This window comes from Lissotriton vulgaris, chromosome 7, assembly GCF_964263255.1.
Source record: "Lissotriton vulgaris chromosome 7, aLisVul1.2, whole genome shotgun sequence".
In the NCBI taxonomy this organism is placed as follows: Eukaryota; Metazoa; Chordata; class Amphibia; order Caudata; family Salamandridae; genus Lissotriton; species Lissotriton vulgaris.
The window spans coordinates 1,752,522,418-1,752,537,269 of NC_141695.1; the positions used below are offsets into that span (position 1 = coordinate 1,752,522,418).

Sequence of the window (14,852 nt, forward strand, 5' to 3'; positions counted from 1 at the left end):
ACCTGTAGAAGATAAATCAATCCATTTAAATGAAAATATGCAAATGTCAGTATCAACCTTGTGCTAATCTACTGCTGTTGAAGCCTCTTTACTGAAATGTCATTCTTTTTTAACCCCCTTATCTATCAATCCACATATATTGGCCTGGCATGCATGGCAGACAGTATTTAGAATTACTCAAAAAGCAACCCTATTTCTGTTTTTATCCACATTTAAAATAAATACAGACAAGAAAATTAATGTTTTCTGTCGGTATTTATCTGTAAAAATCAGTAAATACGGAAAACAGGGAGCCTTAATTATGATAAGGGCCTTTATTGATTAAATTTCATTTGCCAGCTTTTTTTCACAGAGGACAATTCCTGCACTATTCATGAGTGTCCCTCCTGTGGCACTAAACAGACAGTAAAGTAAGCAAGTCATTGGGGAATCCTTTCCTCCTGACAAAACTAGTTTACGAATGCCCCTGTCAGCCCTGGGGCAGGTTGGGGAGGACACAAAAGGATTTGGTAGGGATCCACTTCAGATATAATGATTACTGTGGAGCCTCTTCAGAGTCTCCTGCTGGAAGGTCTCATTTTACACCGGACTCTAGACGAACTGCTGCCTTGGACCTGTCGATGAACAGCATTGAAAAGCTTGAACACTCCTGCCGGGCATCAAGGCCTTCACGTCCTGACATAAAGATGCTGAAAAGTATAGCCAGACAAGCGTGCAGATGTCATTGCCTCTAGAAATCATCAAATAGACAATAAGATATTTTTGTTGTTGGCTGGATCCTAGTTCGGAATACCTCGCCTTGTCAATGTTTAGTAAACACTGGTAAAACAGCCTTTGTCTTATATTTGTCTCTACATTGAAGACCTGTTACCAGCCCTCTACATCATCCTCTATGCTTCCAGATGAAAAGAGAAAAGCAAGGAATAGATGTAGTCTGAGATCTTACACAGTGATGCCCTCGACTGGCATACCTGCTGCACACAGTGTCGCACTGAGAAAACCAAAAAAGGAGATGGTTTGTTTAATTGGTCTCGTCTAGTGGTGATTCCTCTGGTCCTTATTCCAGCCTGTTTTTGCACTACGACCATTTTATGTTGTCAAAAGACTAAATCTACACTGAGAATCAAAATTTGTGGCAGGATGCAGGTTGTAACCCAAGCGTCAATGGTCCATGGCTCTCACCTGCTCCCTCATCGCTTTATGTGCTGGCTTGCAATGCTTTGAGCTTTATCTCGCTGTTGTAGACTAGTGTCTCACCCAGGGTACAAGTCCTAAAAAAGAAGTGGGGGGACTGACCTAGTTTGGCAGTATTCAAGTGACATCACGCCTGCGACATCGTACATGACATCACAGGAATTGTGAATCATAGAAAGTGGCATCACAAGCCACAACTTTATTGGGAGGATAATAGCACAGTGAGCTACAGAAGATGATATGTGACTTCCACATCTTGCAATCCCCCAGTTTTATGTAACACATCCTGTAGATTCATTTACCAATGAATATCATTTATTGTACCTGTAATATGCATGTGTTGATGTAAAGCGCTCTGACACCCTGCATTGAAATGAGTAGGGCTATACAAGAAAAAATAGTGGTACTTAAATAATTTCAACGCCGCCTCAGGGGAAGTTAGCTCTATATAAATGCAATTTGGTTTGTGTAAATACTGGGAAAGACCGACACATCTGATGTTCTTTCAGTGCACTTATACCTCCTAAACAGAGACTGAAGAAAGTGAAAAGCTGCCTCTCTTAAGTATGTGTGCAGGGCTAACAAGGTGTGAGCCTTTGTTTCCCATTGCTTCATTTGCATCAGTTGGGAGGCTCCTGGCTGCTCCCAGCCAAGAGACTCAAACATAAGGAGGCCTGATGACCCATCAGATTCAACCTTTGTTATGGGCCGAGCAGGAGTCTTAAATAAGAAAGCCCCGGCCCCGCCTGCATGTTGTTGCTTGTTGATGATTCTTGCAGATGGAAAGCAGACCACGGGCAGATGCTGCTGAAGGTGTCCCGATGTTCACAAATTACACCTGGACGAGTTTAGCACGTTATTCAGCTGGGCCCAAATTCTTGGGTGAGTGGACGGCGTTCAGCCTGTGAAAAAAAGTGGGTGGGGGTGGATGCCGTCCACCTGCGTGTACCTCCGGCTCATGCCCTGGTCTCAACCTCCTCCTGGGGAAGAGCAGGAGACAATGTTTTCTGCAGAGCCAGTAGACTTTGCCTCTGGCGAGGCGGGGTGCATTGATACAGTTCTAGGCACTAGAGCTGGCCCGCTGGAATGTTGAGATTACCAATTAGTTGCCTGCCCCGTATCCAATATCCATGGGTCCCTACTATCGAGCTCTTTCTATCTCTCTGGATGCTGAGTTAGAGTAGTTCTTGGCCCACTGTTGCTAACTGCCACCCTCAAGGGTTGGGTGAGGTGGCAGGGGGCTTCTAGGAGTGTATATATGTATATCGGGCCCTCTCCAGTCTGTCTCCATCTCCTGTGTCGATGCTAGCTCAGCCCCCAGATGATGCACGCTCCCCTCACTCTGTTGGAATGCCAGAAAAAGACAGGTAGAATATTTGAATGTATCTCAACCACTGGTAATTACTTCAGCGGCATCCCAGTTTATTTTATCCCCACTATGTTATGTCACCTCAGATCAGACCCAATCCTGCAAATCGATTGTGACCCTGCTGCTCATGGGAAAAGTCCAGCCTGAACTACCAGGCCTGGTCTCTCCTGAACCGGAACACAAGCATCCCAGGGTGGTTCCAGCATGAGCTAAGGCCCTACAATTCAGTCTGTGCATGATGGGCACTTGTGATGTCTGTGAGTCTTGTGCTGGGTACACTCATATTGGATAATCATGCTTGCTGTGGTTGTTGCTATTATTTACTTGTGTTGTGTTTGAAGTTCAAGAGCGTTGGCCCGATCCACTAGTGAACTCCTCTCTGACTTGTAATATCTTTATAATGTACAGAATGGAATATTTTAACCCCTGTACAGCGCTTAATACGGTAGCTCATCAGGTTTATAATCGCTCTCAATTTTTGAAAAAAGTTAATCGGATATCAGCAGATTAAGGGGTTTATCCAGGACCACCACATATATTGAAATTGCCAGTCAGGATTATAACACTGGTATCCTGGTTGGGAAGTAAACATTTTAACCATAAGTGGAACAGCCTCACTCACTCAGACTTCAACAGCTTCATGCTCCTTTCCGGGGCCCGCTCCCGCTAGCTCCCTAGGGCACCTCTGTCTACATCCTTGGGGTAGTTTCACCTACCTGTCCCTCTACCTCTCCAGGGCACTCCCAAATATCTCCCAAAATGCTCCCAGCTGCCTCCCCGGGTCACTCCCAGCTGCAACCCTGGGGCACTCCCAGCTGCCTCCCCAGGGCACTTCCAGCTGCCCCCCCCCCCTCCACGGTCACTTCCAGCTGCCTCCCCGGGTCACTTCCAGCTGCCTCCCCGGGGCACTCCCAGGGAACACTCCCAGCTCAGCTTCCCCGGGTCACTCCCAGCTGCAACCCTGGGTCACTCCCAGCTGCAACTCTGGGGCACTCCCAGCTGCCCCCCCCCCCCCGGGTCTCTTCCAGCTGCCCCCCCCCCCTTTCCCTCCGGTCACTTCCAGCTGCCTTCCAGGGTCACTTCCAGCTGCCTCCGCGGGGCACTCCCAGCTACCTTCCTGGGAACACTCCCAGCTCAGCTTCCCCGGGTCGCTCCCAGCTCTTTCTATGACCACTCCAAGTTCATCTGCCAGGGCTCTGTTTGCTCATCTTCTGAGCACGGTTCTTTTACAGGCCTTGCTCCTTTAGGATCTTGCCTAAGCTTCTTACTCCAGATCACCTCTGAGATGCTATCTCTCTTATTTTAACATCCTCTTCTCTGGTGTTTCTTTTTCCTCTCTGTTCAACAGGAATGAAGGAACTTGTTACAGGGAATGTGACGGTCGTTCCCTCCTCACCAACATCTCCTCATCTGCTCTGGGCTCCCTGAGGGCCAGCGGCGTTCCTGGATCGGGTCTGTCCTACTGTGTCTGGGTGCTCTCCACCTCGGACACCATGGAGCCCTGCGATACTGAGATGTCCTGTCCTAGCATCAGCCTGACTGTGCAGCCGAACATCACTTCACCCTGCCTGGTGAGTGTAATGAGGTGGACAGGGTCGCAAGTGTGCAGGCTTTCGGTCGGTGAGTGTAAGCATGGCAGATGTAGGACCCCCTCTCTCGTGAGTGCAAACAGGGCTGCAGGTTGAAAACGTTTCCTGGCTGGTTAATATATACAGGACAAGGGCGAGGGCAGCAGGAAGTGGGACTAGTGTTACAATTCCTCTGATGATAAGGAGGGTGGATGGCACCCTATCGGATGAGTATAGAGACGGCAGGGATGGGGGTGCTCTCTGCCTTGTGAGTGTGATCAATGGAAGGGGGGAAGGGGAAGAATCTTCTGCCTTCTGTACCGGAGAGCATCATGGCTCGATAGTGTTAGCTGGGCAGTTGTTGTAGAGCAGATGGTTGGCAAGTTGCATGACGAATGTAGGTGGGTCCAATTGGTGGAGGTACCTGCCCCCACTACATAATAGTAACAATCCACATTTGTAAAGTGCGAACAATCACCCGTAAGGGTATCCAGACGCTGGGGGCTGTAGGGAAGATTAAGCAAGCTAGTGCCCAGAGTCACATGGTGCTGGGCTAATCTGTCGCCGGCACCAGGGATCGAACTGTGATCCCCAGATTCCAACGTCAGTTGCTCTGGCCGCGGCGCCACACCTCTCCCCTTATGGGTGTGAGTGACATTGGAGGCGGATTTCACCTACCCGTCTGTGGCACTTCTAGCAAGGTCTTTGATTTGTGAGTGTCCGCGGGACAAGCGCAGCTGTATGCGAGAGGAGGTAGAATCTGTGCATGGTTCGTCGCAATACAAGGTAAGTGGTTTAAGGCCTATTTCCAAGAACATTGTGGTAGAAGTGATGAGGCTTTCAGAGGCCATCTCATCATTGCGCATGTTTGAGGAAAGCGGAGCTCAAGTGGCTTTCCGACCATGGGGAGTGTGCGCAGGACCAGAGTTGGGGGTACGGAGGGCTCTTCAGCTTGCTAAGAGTGGGGGGCATGGTTAGTCTGAGCATAGCAATGGATGGGGCATATGCCACCGCCCCACCTTCATCTTGTGGGTGTGCAAGATGGGGTACTACCCCACCCACAGTTTGTGTAAGTTGGGTGCTCCTTTGCACTATCAATGTGAACAAATCGAGGCATGACCGCTTGGGGAATCTGTTGACTGTGAGTGTGACAATGTGTGGAGATATATTGGGACTACCCCTTAATGCTGAGTGCTAATTGGAAGAAGGGTTCACTGCGCTTGGTAGTATGCAAGCTTGTTGCACAGGACCCCATTTTGGGTGGTCAACACATGGTTTTCATGTTTTGGGGTACTCACCTGCTGGTAATTTTGTACTGTAACAATTGGACACTGGTATCCTGTGCCCATTGTACGATCCCTAAAACATGTAGAAATTGACTTAAAACCTGATTGGCAACTTTCCTGTTAGTCTGTAGTAAATGGTGCAGAAGCAGACCAATGGCAGTCAAGCAAACGGGAACTACTGAAAAGGTGACTAGGGTTCCCCTAGGAACTTGTACCCTATTGGTTAGGGCAAGGATCTTCTAACTGGATGGCGGGCCCCCCTATGGGGGCCTCCAGTGAATCCGTCGTAGTAAGCCGCTGTGTAATGGGCCATCACTAACATCTTTTGTTACTTGCATCTTAGCAGAGAGTTGGTGTAAAAAGGGAAGTGACTTAAAATATTCTTCAAACCCCCACCCCTATTTCTAGTAATCACATTGTGGTACTACTTCACATTGGTAAGGCCTGCCTGACCAGAATAATATGTTTTGCAATCATACATTTGATTGCATTTTTTTAGATGGTAACAGAACTTTGTTGCAATTTTAAATAAGTCTAGACATATTTAAACATTGTCATTTCAATTAAAAAAAAAATTGAAAAATTCTGAGGGGAGCCCTGATTTTTTTTCCCACTTGGGAGGCAGAGCATTGAAATGTTTGTGTGCAAGTAAAGTGTTTTGCATGGAGTTCCCTTCGCACTGTGGTAAACACGAACATTCAAAGCATACTTGGATACAGTTCTGCTCATACGTTGTGTTGAGACTTTGGTGTTCAGTAATTTAGTTTGCCCTGGTACTGCTGCCGTTGACCCTGCGTGTGAGCATGCATTGCTTTTAGTTCTGCACGTCTGCCCATTGCACATTTTAAGTTCTTCCTTTGTCTTGTAGAACCACTACGCCTATGTGTTTGATGGCCTCCCCCAGTTCCTGAACAGTGGTCTCCTCCAGTCTGATCGCAGTTTGATCGCAGCCTTCTGTGGCCAGGGCCAGACGGGACCCATCACCGTGGAGATCATGTCAGGTACAGTCTGCTGCGCTGCTCACCACTGAATTGGATCAGGCGAGGCTAGAGATTCACGAAGTAAGGGCTATTCTGCCCGCGAGGGTGTAGATTCTCAGGATGTAGCTGATTAAGAATTCCCAGGTGTAGGCTTCACTCCCTGTGAGGGTTAAGATTTCCAGGGTGTGGGCTGTTTTTCTGTGAGGGTTAAGATTCCCACGGCGTGGGTTATTTTGCCCTTGAGAGTGAAGATCCTCAGGGTGTTGGCCTTTCGCCTGTGAGGGTTAAGATTTCCCGGTTGTGAGCTGTTCTGCCAGTGAGGTTGGAGACCACAATGAAGTGGTCTTCGGGGTGGAGATTCTAGATTACTAAATAGAAAGCACATTAAATAATCAAAACAAGACAAAAATGACAGGGTAAGACAATCAGCATATGTGTATTTTTTAATGAAATATTAAAAACACATGTACAATTTGGATTTGAAAGTCAATGGTAGTCTTTGTTCACTACCCAGACGTGGCAGACCGAGGCCATTCTTACTCCAGATATGAAAGACAGTTGCCAGCATACCAATCTGCGTGTGCCCTCTTAGAGGCTAGTAAGACTGGATCGAGTTACTCCTCTTGCACACCAGTGCTCTTCCTTGCTTTCAGTCTCCAAATAGTGTAACTAACGAGCGAGGTGGTGGAGAGAGTCCTCTGCCCTCCGTTTTGGCCAATTTGATGGCATTTTTTCCAAGTGTTGAATGTTGTATCATTTGTACCTGTAGACCAGATGCGTTGCACACACCTGTCATCTAGTGTTGATGGTTCAAGTTGTTTTTCTATGAAGCATACCTTTCGGCTTAACTCGTGGTTCCCTCCATGTAACACAAGTACTCCTGGACAAAGTCTCCACCGCAGATTCTCGTTTTCCACCATCTAATTCTGGTGTGCTTTTGAAGCTCCTGGTAAGTTGAGCTGCACTCAGCAATTGTACGACTGCAGAGGCCTGAAGTGCCTTCTACAACCTCCTAAGAACCACCACTGCTGACGATGACTTGAAATAAACCAAGATCACAGGGTTTCTCTCGGCGCCAGCTCATATGAGTATGAGTCCTGTGGGTGGGCAGGCTATAGAGAACATGTACCTCAGTTCTGTCCTAAGAGTAAGTTTCCTGTGGTCGGACCATTACCAAGTTTGCGACTTATGCTTGCCCAGAGACCTGACTAAGCGAGTCCATGCTGGAAAGCATGGCTAAACGCACAGTGGAATCCTTTGAGGAACCAGTCAAGACCCTGTTGGTCACACCTAGGATTGAAAAGAACAGGCTGACGCCTGATACCCTGCTTTTCATCAGTGGTCTCGCCATTGCACTCAGTGGTCTCGCTGTTGCACTCAGTGGTCTCGCTGTTGCACTCAGTGGTCTCGCTGTTGCACTCAGTGGTCTCGCTGTTGCACTCAGTGGTCTCGCTGTTGCACTCGGTGGTCTCGCCGTTGCACTCGGTGGTCTCGCTGTTGCACTCGGTGGTCTCGCTGTTGCACTCAGTGGTCTCGCCGTTGCACTCGGGGGTCTTGCCGCCATTGCACTCGGGTAAATCGGGGGTCTTGCCATTGCACTCGGGGGTCAATCGGGGGTCTCGCCATTGCACTCGGGGGTAACTCGGGGTCTCGCCGTTGCACTCGGTGGTCTCGCCGTTGCACTCGGTGGTCTCGCCGTTGCACTCGGTGGTCTCGCCGTTGCACTCGGTGGTCTCGCCGTTGCACTCGGTGGTCTCGCCGTTGCACTCGGTGGTCTCGCCGTTGCACTCGGTGGTCTCGCCGTTGCACTCGGGGGTCTTGCCATTGCACTCAGGGGTCAATCGGGGGTCTTGCCATTGCACTCGGGGGTCAATCGGGGGTCTCGCCATTGCACTCGGGGGTCACTCGGGGTCTCGCCGTTGCACTCGGTGGTCTCGCCGTTGCACTCGGTGGTCTCGCCGTTGCACTCGGTGGTCTCGCCGTTGCACTCGGTGGTCTCGCCGTTGCACTCGGTGGTCTCGCCGTTGCACTCAGTGGTCTCGCTGTTGCACTCAGTGGTCTCGCTGTTGCACTCAGTGGTCTCGCTGTTGCACTCAGTGGTCTCGCTGTTGCACTCAGTGGTCTCGCTGTTGCACTCAGTGGTCTCGCCGTTGCACTCAGTGGTCTCGCCGTTGCACTCGGGGGTCTTGCCGCCATTGCACTCGGGTAAATCGGGGGTCTTGCCATTGCACTCGGGGGTCAATCGGGGGTCTTGCCATTGCACTCGGGGGTAACTCGGGGTCTCGCCGTTGCACTCGGTGGTCTCGCCGTTGCACTCGGTGGTCTCGCCGTTGCACTCGGTGGTCTCGCCGTTGCACTCGGTGGTCTCGCCGTTGCACTCGGTGGTCTCGCCGTTGCACTCGGTGGTCTCGCCGTTGCACTCGGTGGTCTCGCCGTTGCACTCAGTGGTCTCGCCGTTGCACTCGGGGGTCTTGCCATTGCACTCGGGGGTCAATCGGGGGTCTCGCCATTGCACTAGGTGGTCACTCGGGGTCTCGCCGTTGCACTCGGTGGTCTCGCCGTTGCACTCGGTGGTCTCGCCGTTGCACTCGGTGGTCTCGCCGTTGCACTCGGTGGTCTCGCCGTTGCACTCAGGGGTCTCGCCGTTGCACTCAGGGGTCTCGCCGCCATTGCACTCAGGGGTCAATCGGGGGTCTTGCCATTGCACTCGGGGGTCAATCGGGGGTCTCGCCGTTGCACTCGGTGGTCTCGCCGTTGCACTCGGTGGTCTCGCCGTTGCACTCGGTGGTCTCGCCGTTGCACTCGGTGGTCTCGCCGTTGCACTCAGTGGTCTCGCCGTTGCACTCAGTGGTCTCGCCGTTGCACTCAGGGGTCTCGCCGTTGCACTCAGGGGTCTCGCCGTTGCACTCACGGCACCCTAAAGCCTAACCGAGACCTCCAGCCTCTAAACCGTTGCAAACTTTTGGAACTCTTTAAGGTGACCCCGCTTCAGACCTACAGCCTATCCTAGACCTCCGGCCTCTAAACCTTTGCATACAGCCTATTCTAGACCTCCGGCCTCTAAACCTTTGCATACTGTGGAGCACTTCAAGATGACCACGCACGGCACCCTACAGCCACTCCGAGACCTCCGGCCTGTAAACCTTTGCATACTGTAGGAACACTTCAAGGTGACCACACACGGCACCCTACAGCCTATCCTAGACCTCCGGCCTCTAAACCTTTGCATACTGTGGAGCACTTCAAGATGACCACGCACGGCACCCTACAGCCTATCAGAGACCTCCGGCCTCTAAACCTTTGCATACTGTGGAACACTTCAAGTTGACCACGCACGGCACCCTACAGCCACTCCGAGACCTCCGGCCTCTAAACCTTTGCATACTGTAGGCTCACTTCAAGATGACCACGCACGGAACCCTACAGCCTATCAGAGACCTCCGGCCTCTAAACCTTTGCATTATGTAGGCACACTTCAAGGTGACCACGCTTCAGACCTACAGCCTTTCCGATACCTCCAGCCTCTAAACCTTTGCATACTGTAGGCACACTTCAAGGTGACCACGCTTCAGACCTACAGCCTATCAGAGACCTACGGCCTCTAAACCTTTGCATACTGTAGACACACTTCAAGGTGACCAAGCATCAGGTCTACAGCCTATCCTAGACCTCCTGCCTCTAAACCTTTGCATACTGTGGAACACTTCAAGGTGTCCAAATACGGCTCCCTACAGCCTATCGTAGACCTCCGGCCTCTAAACTTTTGCATACTGTAGGCACACTTCAAGATGACCACGCACGGCACACTACAGCCTATCAGAGACCTCCGGCCTCTAAACCTTTGCATACTGTGGAACACTTCAAGATGACCACGCTTCAGGCCTACAGCCTGTCCTAGACCTCCGGCCTCTAAACCTTTGCATACTGTAGGCACACTTCAAGATGACCACGCACAGCACCCTACAGCCTATCAGAGACCTCCGGCCTCTAAACCTTTGCATTATGTAGGCACACTTCAAGGTGACCACGCTTCAGGCCTACAGCCTGTCCTAGACCTCCGGCCTCTAAACCTTTGCATACTGTAGGCACACTTCAAGGTGGCCACGCACGGCACCCTACAGCCTATCCCAGACCTCCAGCCTCTAAACCTTTGCATACTGTGGAACACTTCAAGATGACCACGCATGGCGCGCTATAGCCTATCATAGACCTCCGGCCTCTAAACCTTTGCATACTGTGGAGCACTTCAAGATGACCACGCACGGCGCGCTACAGCCTATCCGAGACCTCCAGCCACTAAACCTTTGCATACTGTAGGCACACTTCAAGGTGACCACGCTTCAGGTCTACAGCCTATCCTAGACCTCCGGCCTCTAAACCTTTGCATACCGTGGAACACTTCAAGGTGACCACGCTTCAGCACGTCATTCCGATGCTGGGCACAGGAGTTCTTGCAGCAACCCTCAATCTCAAGGACGCCTGCTTTCACATCTATATTCGCTCAGCACTCCATTGCTACCTGGGTTAAGTAGACAATACTAGCAGTGCAGTGTTCTACTCTTTCAGCCACACAGCTCAAGGGTTTGTATCAAGTGTCTTGTGGTGGTTCCAGCGCACCTGTGTGCAGCGCCCTCATTGTCTTTGTGTCTTGAGATTTGGAAGATGAGGTGGAGCAGCTATGAGTAGTGCCTATCGCACTCACAGACAGTTCGTTATGAGCAGTGCCTATCGCACTCACAGACAGTTCGTTATGAGCAGTGCCTATCGCACTCACAGACAGTTCGTTATGAGCAGTGCCTATCGCACTCACAGACCGTTCGCTATGAGCAGTGCCTATCGCACTCACAGACCGTTGGCTATGAGCAGTGCCTATCGCACTCACAGACCGTTGGCTATGAGCAGTGCCTATCGCACTCACAGACCGTTGGCTATGAGCAGTGCCTATCGCACTCACAGACCGTTGGCCTATCGCACTCACAGACCGTTGGCTATGAGCAGTGCCTATCGCACTCACAGACCGTTGGCTATGAGCAGTGCCTATCGCACTCACAGACCGTTGGCTATGAGCAGGGCCTATCGCACTCACAGACCGTTGGCTATGAGCAGTGCCTATCACACTCACAGACTGTTGGATAAGAGCAGTGCCTATCGCACTCACAGACCGTTGGCTATGAGCAGTGCCTATCGCACTCACAGACCGTTGGCTATGAGCAGTGCCTAACTGACTACAACAACCTTTGGATCTGAGTTGGAAACATTATTTTCCATTACTCTCCTCCAGGGTAATCTTTTTTAACCAAAGCAGTGGCCCTCTGAATAAAGTACCCTTAGTACCACTTGCTTTATTTTAACCCACTATACCCACGTCTACCACCTGTATCTGGCCCCATACCCACACTTCATCTATACGGCAGTTGGAAAAAGATCTCGGCCAAAGAGCCCCTCTTTGAGGTGTCGCCCGTTGGGTATTGCACCGCCGACCCAACGAGGAGCAAGCCCAAATGATGAAGCATGACACCTGAAAGGGTGTGTGAGGGCATTAAATCCAACAAAATGGATTCCCGGGGTGAACTTCTGACCACCCTCCCATAATCCACTTACATCACTGACTATACCAATCCTTTCTTTTGTTAGGAACAGCACGACAACTCTTTGCATAGCACTGCCTATCGCACTCATAGACCGTTGGCTATGAGCAGTGCATGTCACTCACAGATCGTTGGCTATGAGCAGTGCCTATCGCACTCAGTTTGTTTGTTACCCAGGGGAGGTTTCACAGTCATTGCCTCAATGTCTCATCTCTCCCTGTAGCAGAGATGAGGCCTCGCAGAAGCATCGGTCACAGGCTCAGCCTGTGCCAGCCTGTGCGCAGTGGTGATGCTGGGACGCCGGCCTCATGCGGTGCCGCCGTGCTGCAGAGTCGACTCCACACGCCCCTGAGGCAGAGCCGCCACCGGGCACTGGTCCCCCTGGACGGAGCTGGTGTTGGTAGAGTCCAGAGTGAGACTCAGTATCAAACCATGGACCAGGAGCGGATACTGGGCAGAGTTCATCGACTGGACGTCACCAGAGACTTCTCGCTCGGATGGGGCGAGCACATCTGGGCAATGGGTTCAAGGCATCTGGATGCAGCAGCAGCAGAAGATGCGCATCAGCTCATTAGAACTGGCAGCTGGTCCACTGCGCTCAGTGTTTAAATGCTGATTCTCAGCATGTAAAGCTCTAGTTCAGATGTAAACAGATACTATGAACACCATGGTTTTCATGCAGAAGCAAGGAGGCCTCGCTCACCTTAGCTGTCATCATTGCACAGTCGATATGGCACCTGCCAAACAGCCCCTAGTGATGCTTCTAGCGGAGCATCTGCCTGGAGCGACCAGTGACGTCACGGATCTGCTGAGCAGGACAGCACAACAAGTACACGAGTGGGAAACCCCAAAGTCCTTCAGACCTTGGAGTGTGTCCTCAGTCTGCCTCTTTGCTGCTGGATTCAGCGCCAGGGCCTCGGGCTTCACCCACAGGTACCAGTCACAGTCCATGGGCAGGCACGAGGATGAACTGCTCATGGGCATTTGCTTCCACTTCTCACTCATTCTCTCGATTAGCAGGAAGTTGAGGCCAAGGTCCCGGATGCTCATTGCTCTGACGTCGGCAGGGAAGCAGTGGATGCAGCTCTGCCCTGCTGGAAGCTCTGTCCATCCTCAAGAAGGTCCCTGAGACATCCAATCCCAGCGAAAGGGAACCATGCAGTTTGGTACCAGAGGTTTGAGAATGAGGTTACGTGCAGATTCCAGAGGAGTGTTCGCTCATCTTGTGCGAGGCAGGCCGACCTACCACAGAGTGGGTTATGCCGCAATTTGGAAATTGTGTGTCCACTCTTGTATGAGTCGAGGGCGAAGGTCTCCTCCTCTGCAGCCTTTGGTTCAGGCATGAGCTTCTACCGAGCATACTTAAGGAATGTCAGGGTTACCAGAGGGGGCAAAGCAGACGACTTTGTGTAGCATCCTAGTTATCAGAATATTTACGCAGGGTTTTCTTGCGAGTCCTCTCTAGAGGGACGCCCCAGTCCCATCCCGGTTCACGAATGTTGTCCGAACGGCTTACGGGAGCCCCAGTCCAGCTCTTAACATTCCTGTCAACTGCAGCATCTTTCATGAAAAGATCTATTTCTAGTAGGGATCAAAGGTTGCCTTCCTAATACATCCTAATCGGACCATTGACTTCTTTTTGCAACCTCCTTCTCCGGCGGGAAGGCCACGAGATGTAACAAAGGCTCTCATGAATAACATTGACCTTACCAAAGCCGTTCTCCAGAAGCTTCAGCGGTTTGTTGCTTTCACAAAGTTTCACTTGGGAAATCCAGTTCCAAATCAGTAATTGCTAGGTGGAACGTGAAATGTATCCGCGTATGTAATGCTAAAACTAAATCTACTCTGTGCACAGGGCCTACTGCGCGTTGTGCTTACGAGAAGGCTGCTATGTGGTCCACTCCTCAAACTTTCACAGAACAATTCTGTGTGAACATTCATGGCCATCAAAGGCACAGGGCAGGCAGACTGTTCAATCCAAACATCTGGCACAACCTCTTGCAAGCAGCCTCGTTAGTGGGAAAGCACTGATTTGAAGTCTGTGCAAAGCACGCGATCTGAAGCTACACATGGTATGAACTGAAACAGATTCCTTTTCTTGCATCCCCTTTTGTAGCTTGGCGGGCTGTAGATTAGCCTGTACCCTCTCACCTCCCCAATGCAAGCTGAAGGTACAGATGCTTTGCATTAATCACATATTTTGATTCATAATGCACCTGCACAGAATTACTATTCTGCTTCGATTCACTCAATTACTTGGAGGTGGAGGGGGGGGGGGCATCTGAGGTGTGGAGTCTTTGCCCTGGTGCATTTAGGGTTTCGGGGAGGGAAACGAGTTGTTTCAAAACAGACACTACTTCTGCTTTGAGGAAAAGCATCTTGCAGCACACGTGCTGAACACTAGATGGCAGGAGTGTGCAAGGCATGTGGTCTACAGCACTACAAGCTACAGGATGGATCAAAGTAAGTGACCTACTTTCATTTTTGTCCTGGCAAGTCCTAAAGCTGCCCTACTTCCAAAGAGTGTGCAAGGCTCAGATTACACTAGGACACTGCCTCAGCCATTCACTGCACCCAGAGCTCCAGCACAGCCCAGCTCCCTACCAACTCCTCAGCTGGTCCTTTGTGTTAAACATTTTTTATGTAGTAGAAAAAAACATATAAAAATATACAACTTTTTCACATTTCTTTGACATATCTTGACTGTCTTGGGGTTACTATAGAGGAGGATGCCAACACTGCTGATGTGACCCTACAACTTCCTTTGTTCACTGGTCTTCATTCATAACCCCTTAGACTTTAATAGCAGACCTAAGTCCCAGGGCCCTTCTCACCAGACCAACCAATCTGGTTACCCTCCAAACCCC

The 14,852-nt window shown here is 50.7% G+C and overlaps 1 protein-coding gene across 1 annotated transcript in view; it reads left to right on the forward strand.

The window, feature by feature from the left end:
• The window catches only part of MEGF8 (multiple EGF like domains 8), a 399,920-nt gene that overhangs the window by 173,391 nt on the left and 211,677 nt on the right, over positions 1-14,852 (forward strand). Inside the window, exons 24-25 of the mRNA XM_086933057.1 lie at positions 3,912-4,134; positions 6,286-6,418. Coding sequence (XP_086789183.1) covers positions 3,912-4,134; positions 6,286-6,418 — 356 coding nt within the window. The remainder of the gene's footprint in view (positions 1-3,911; positions 4,135-6,285; positions 6,419-14,852) is intronic.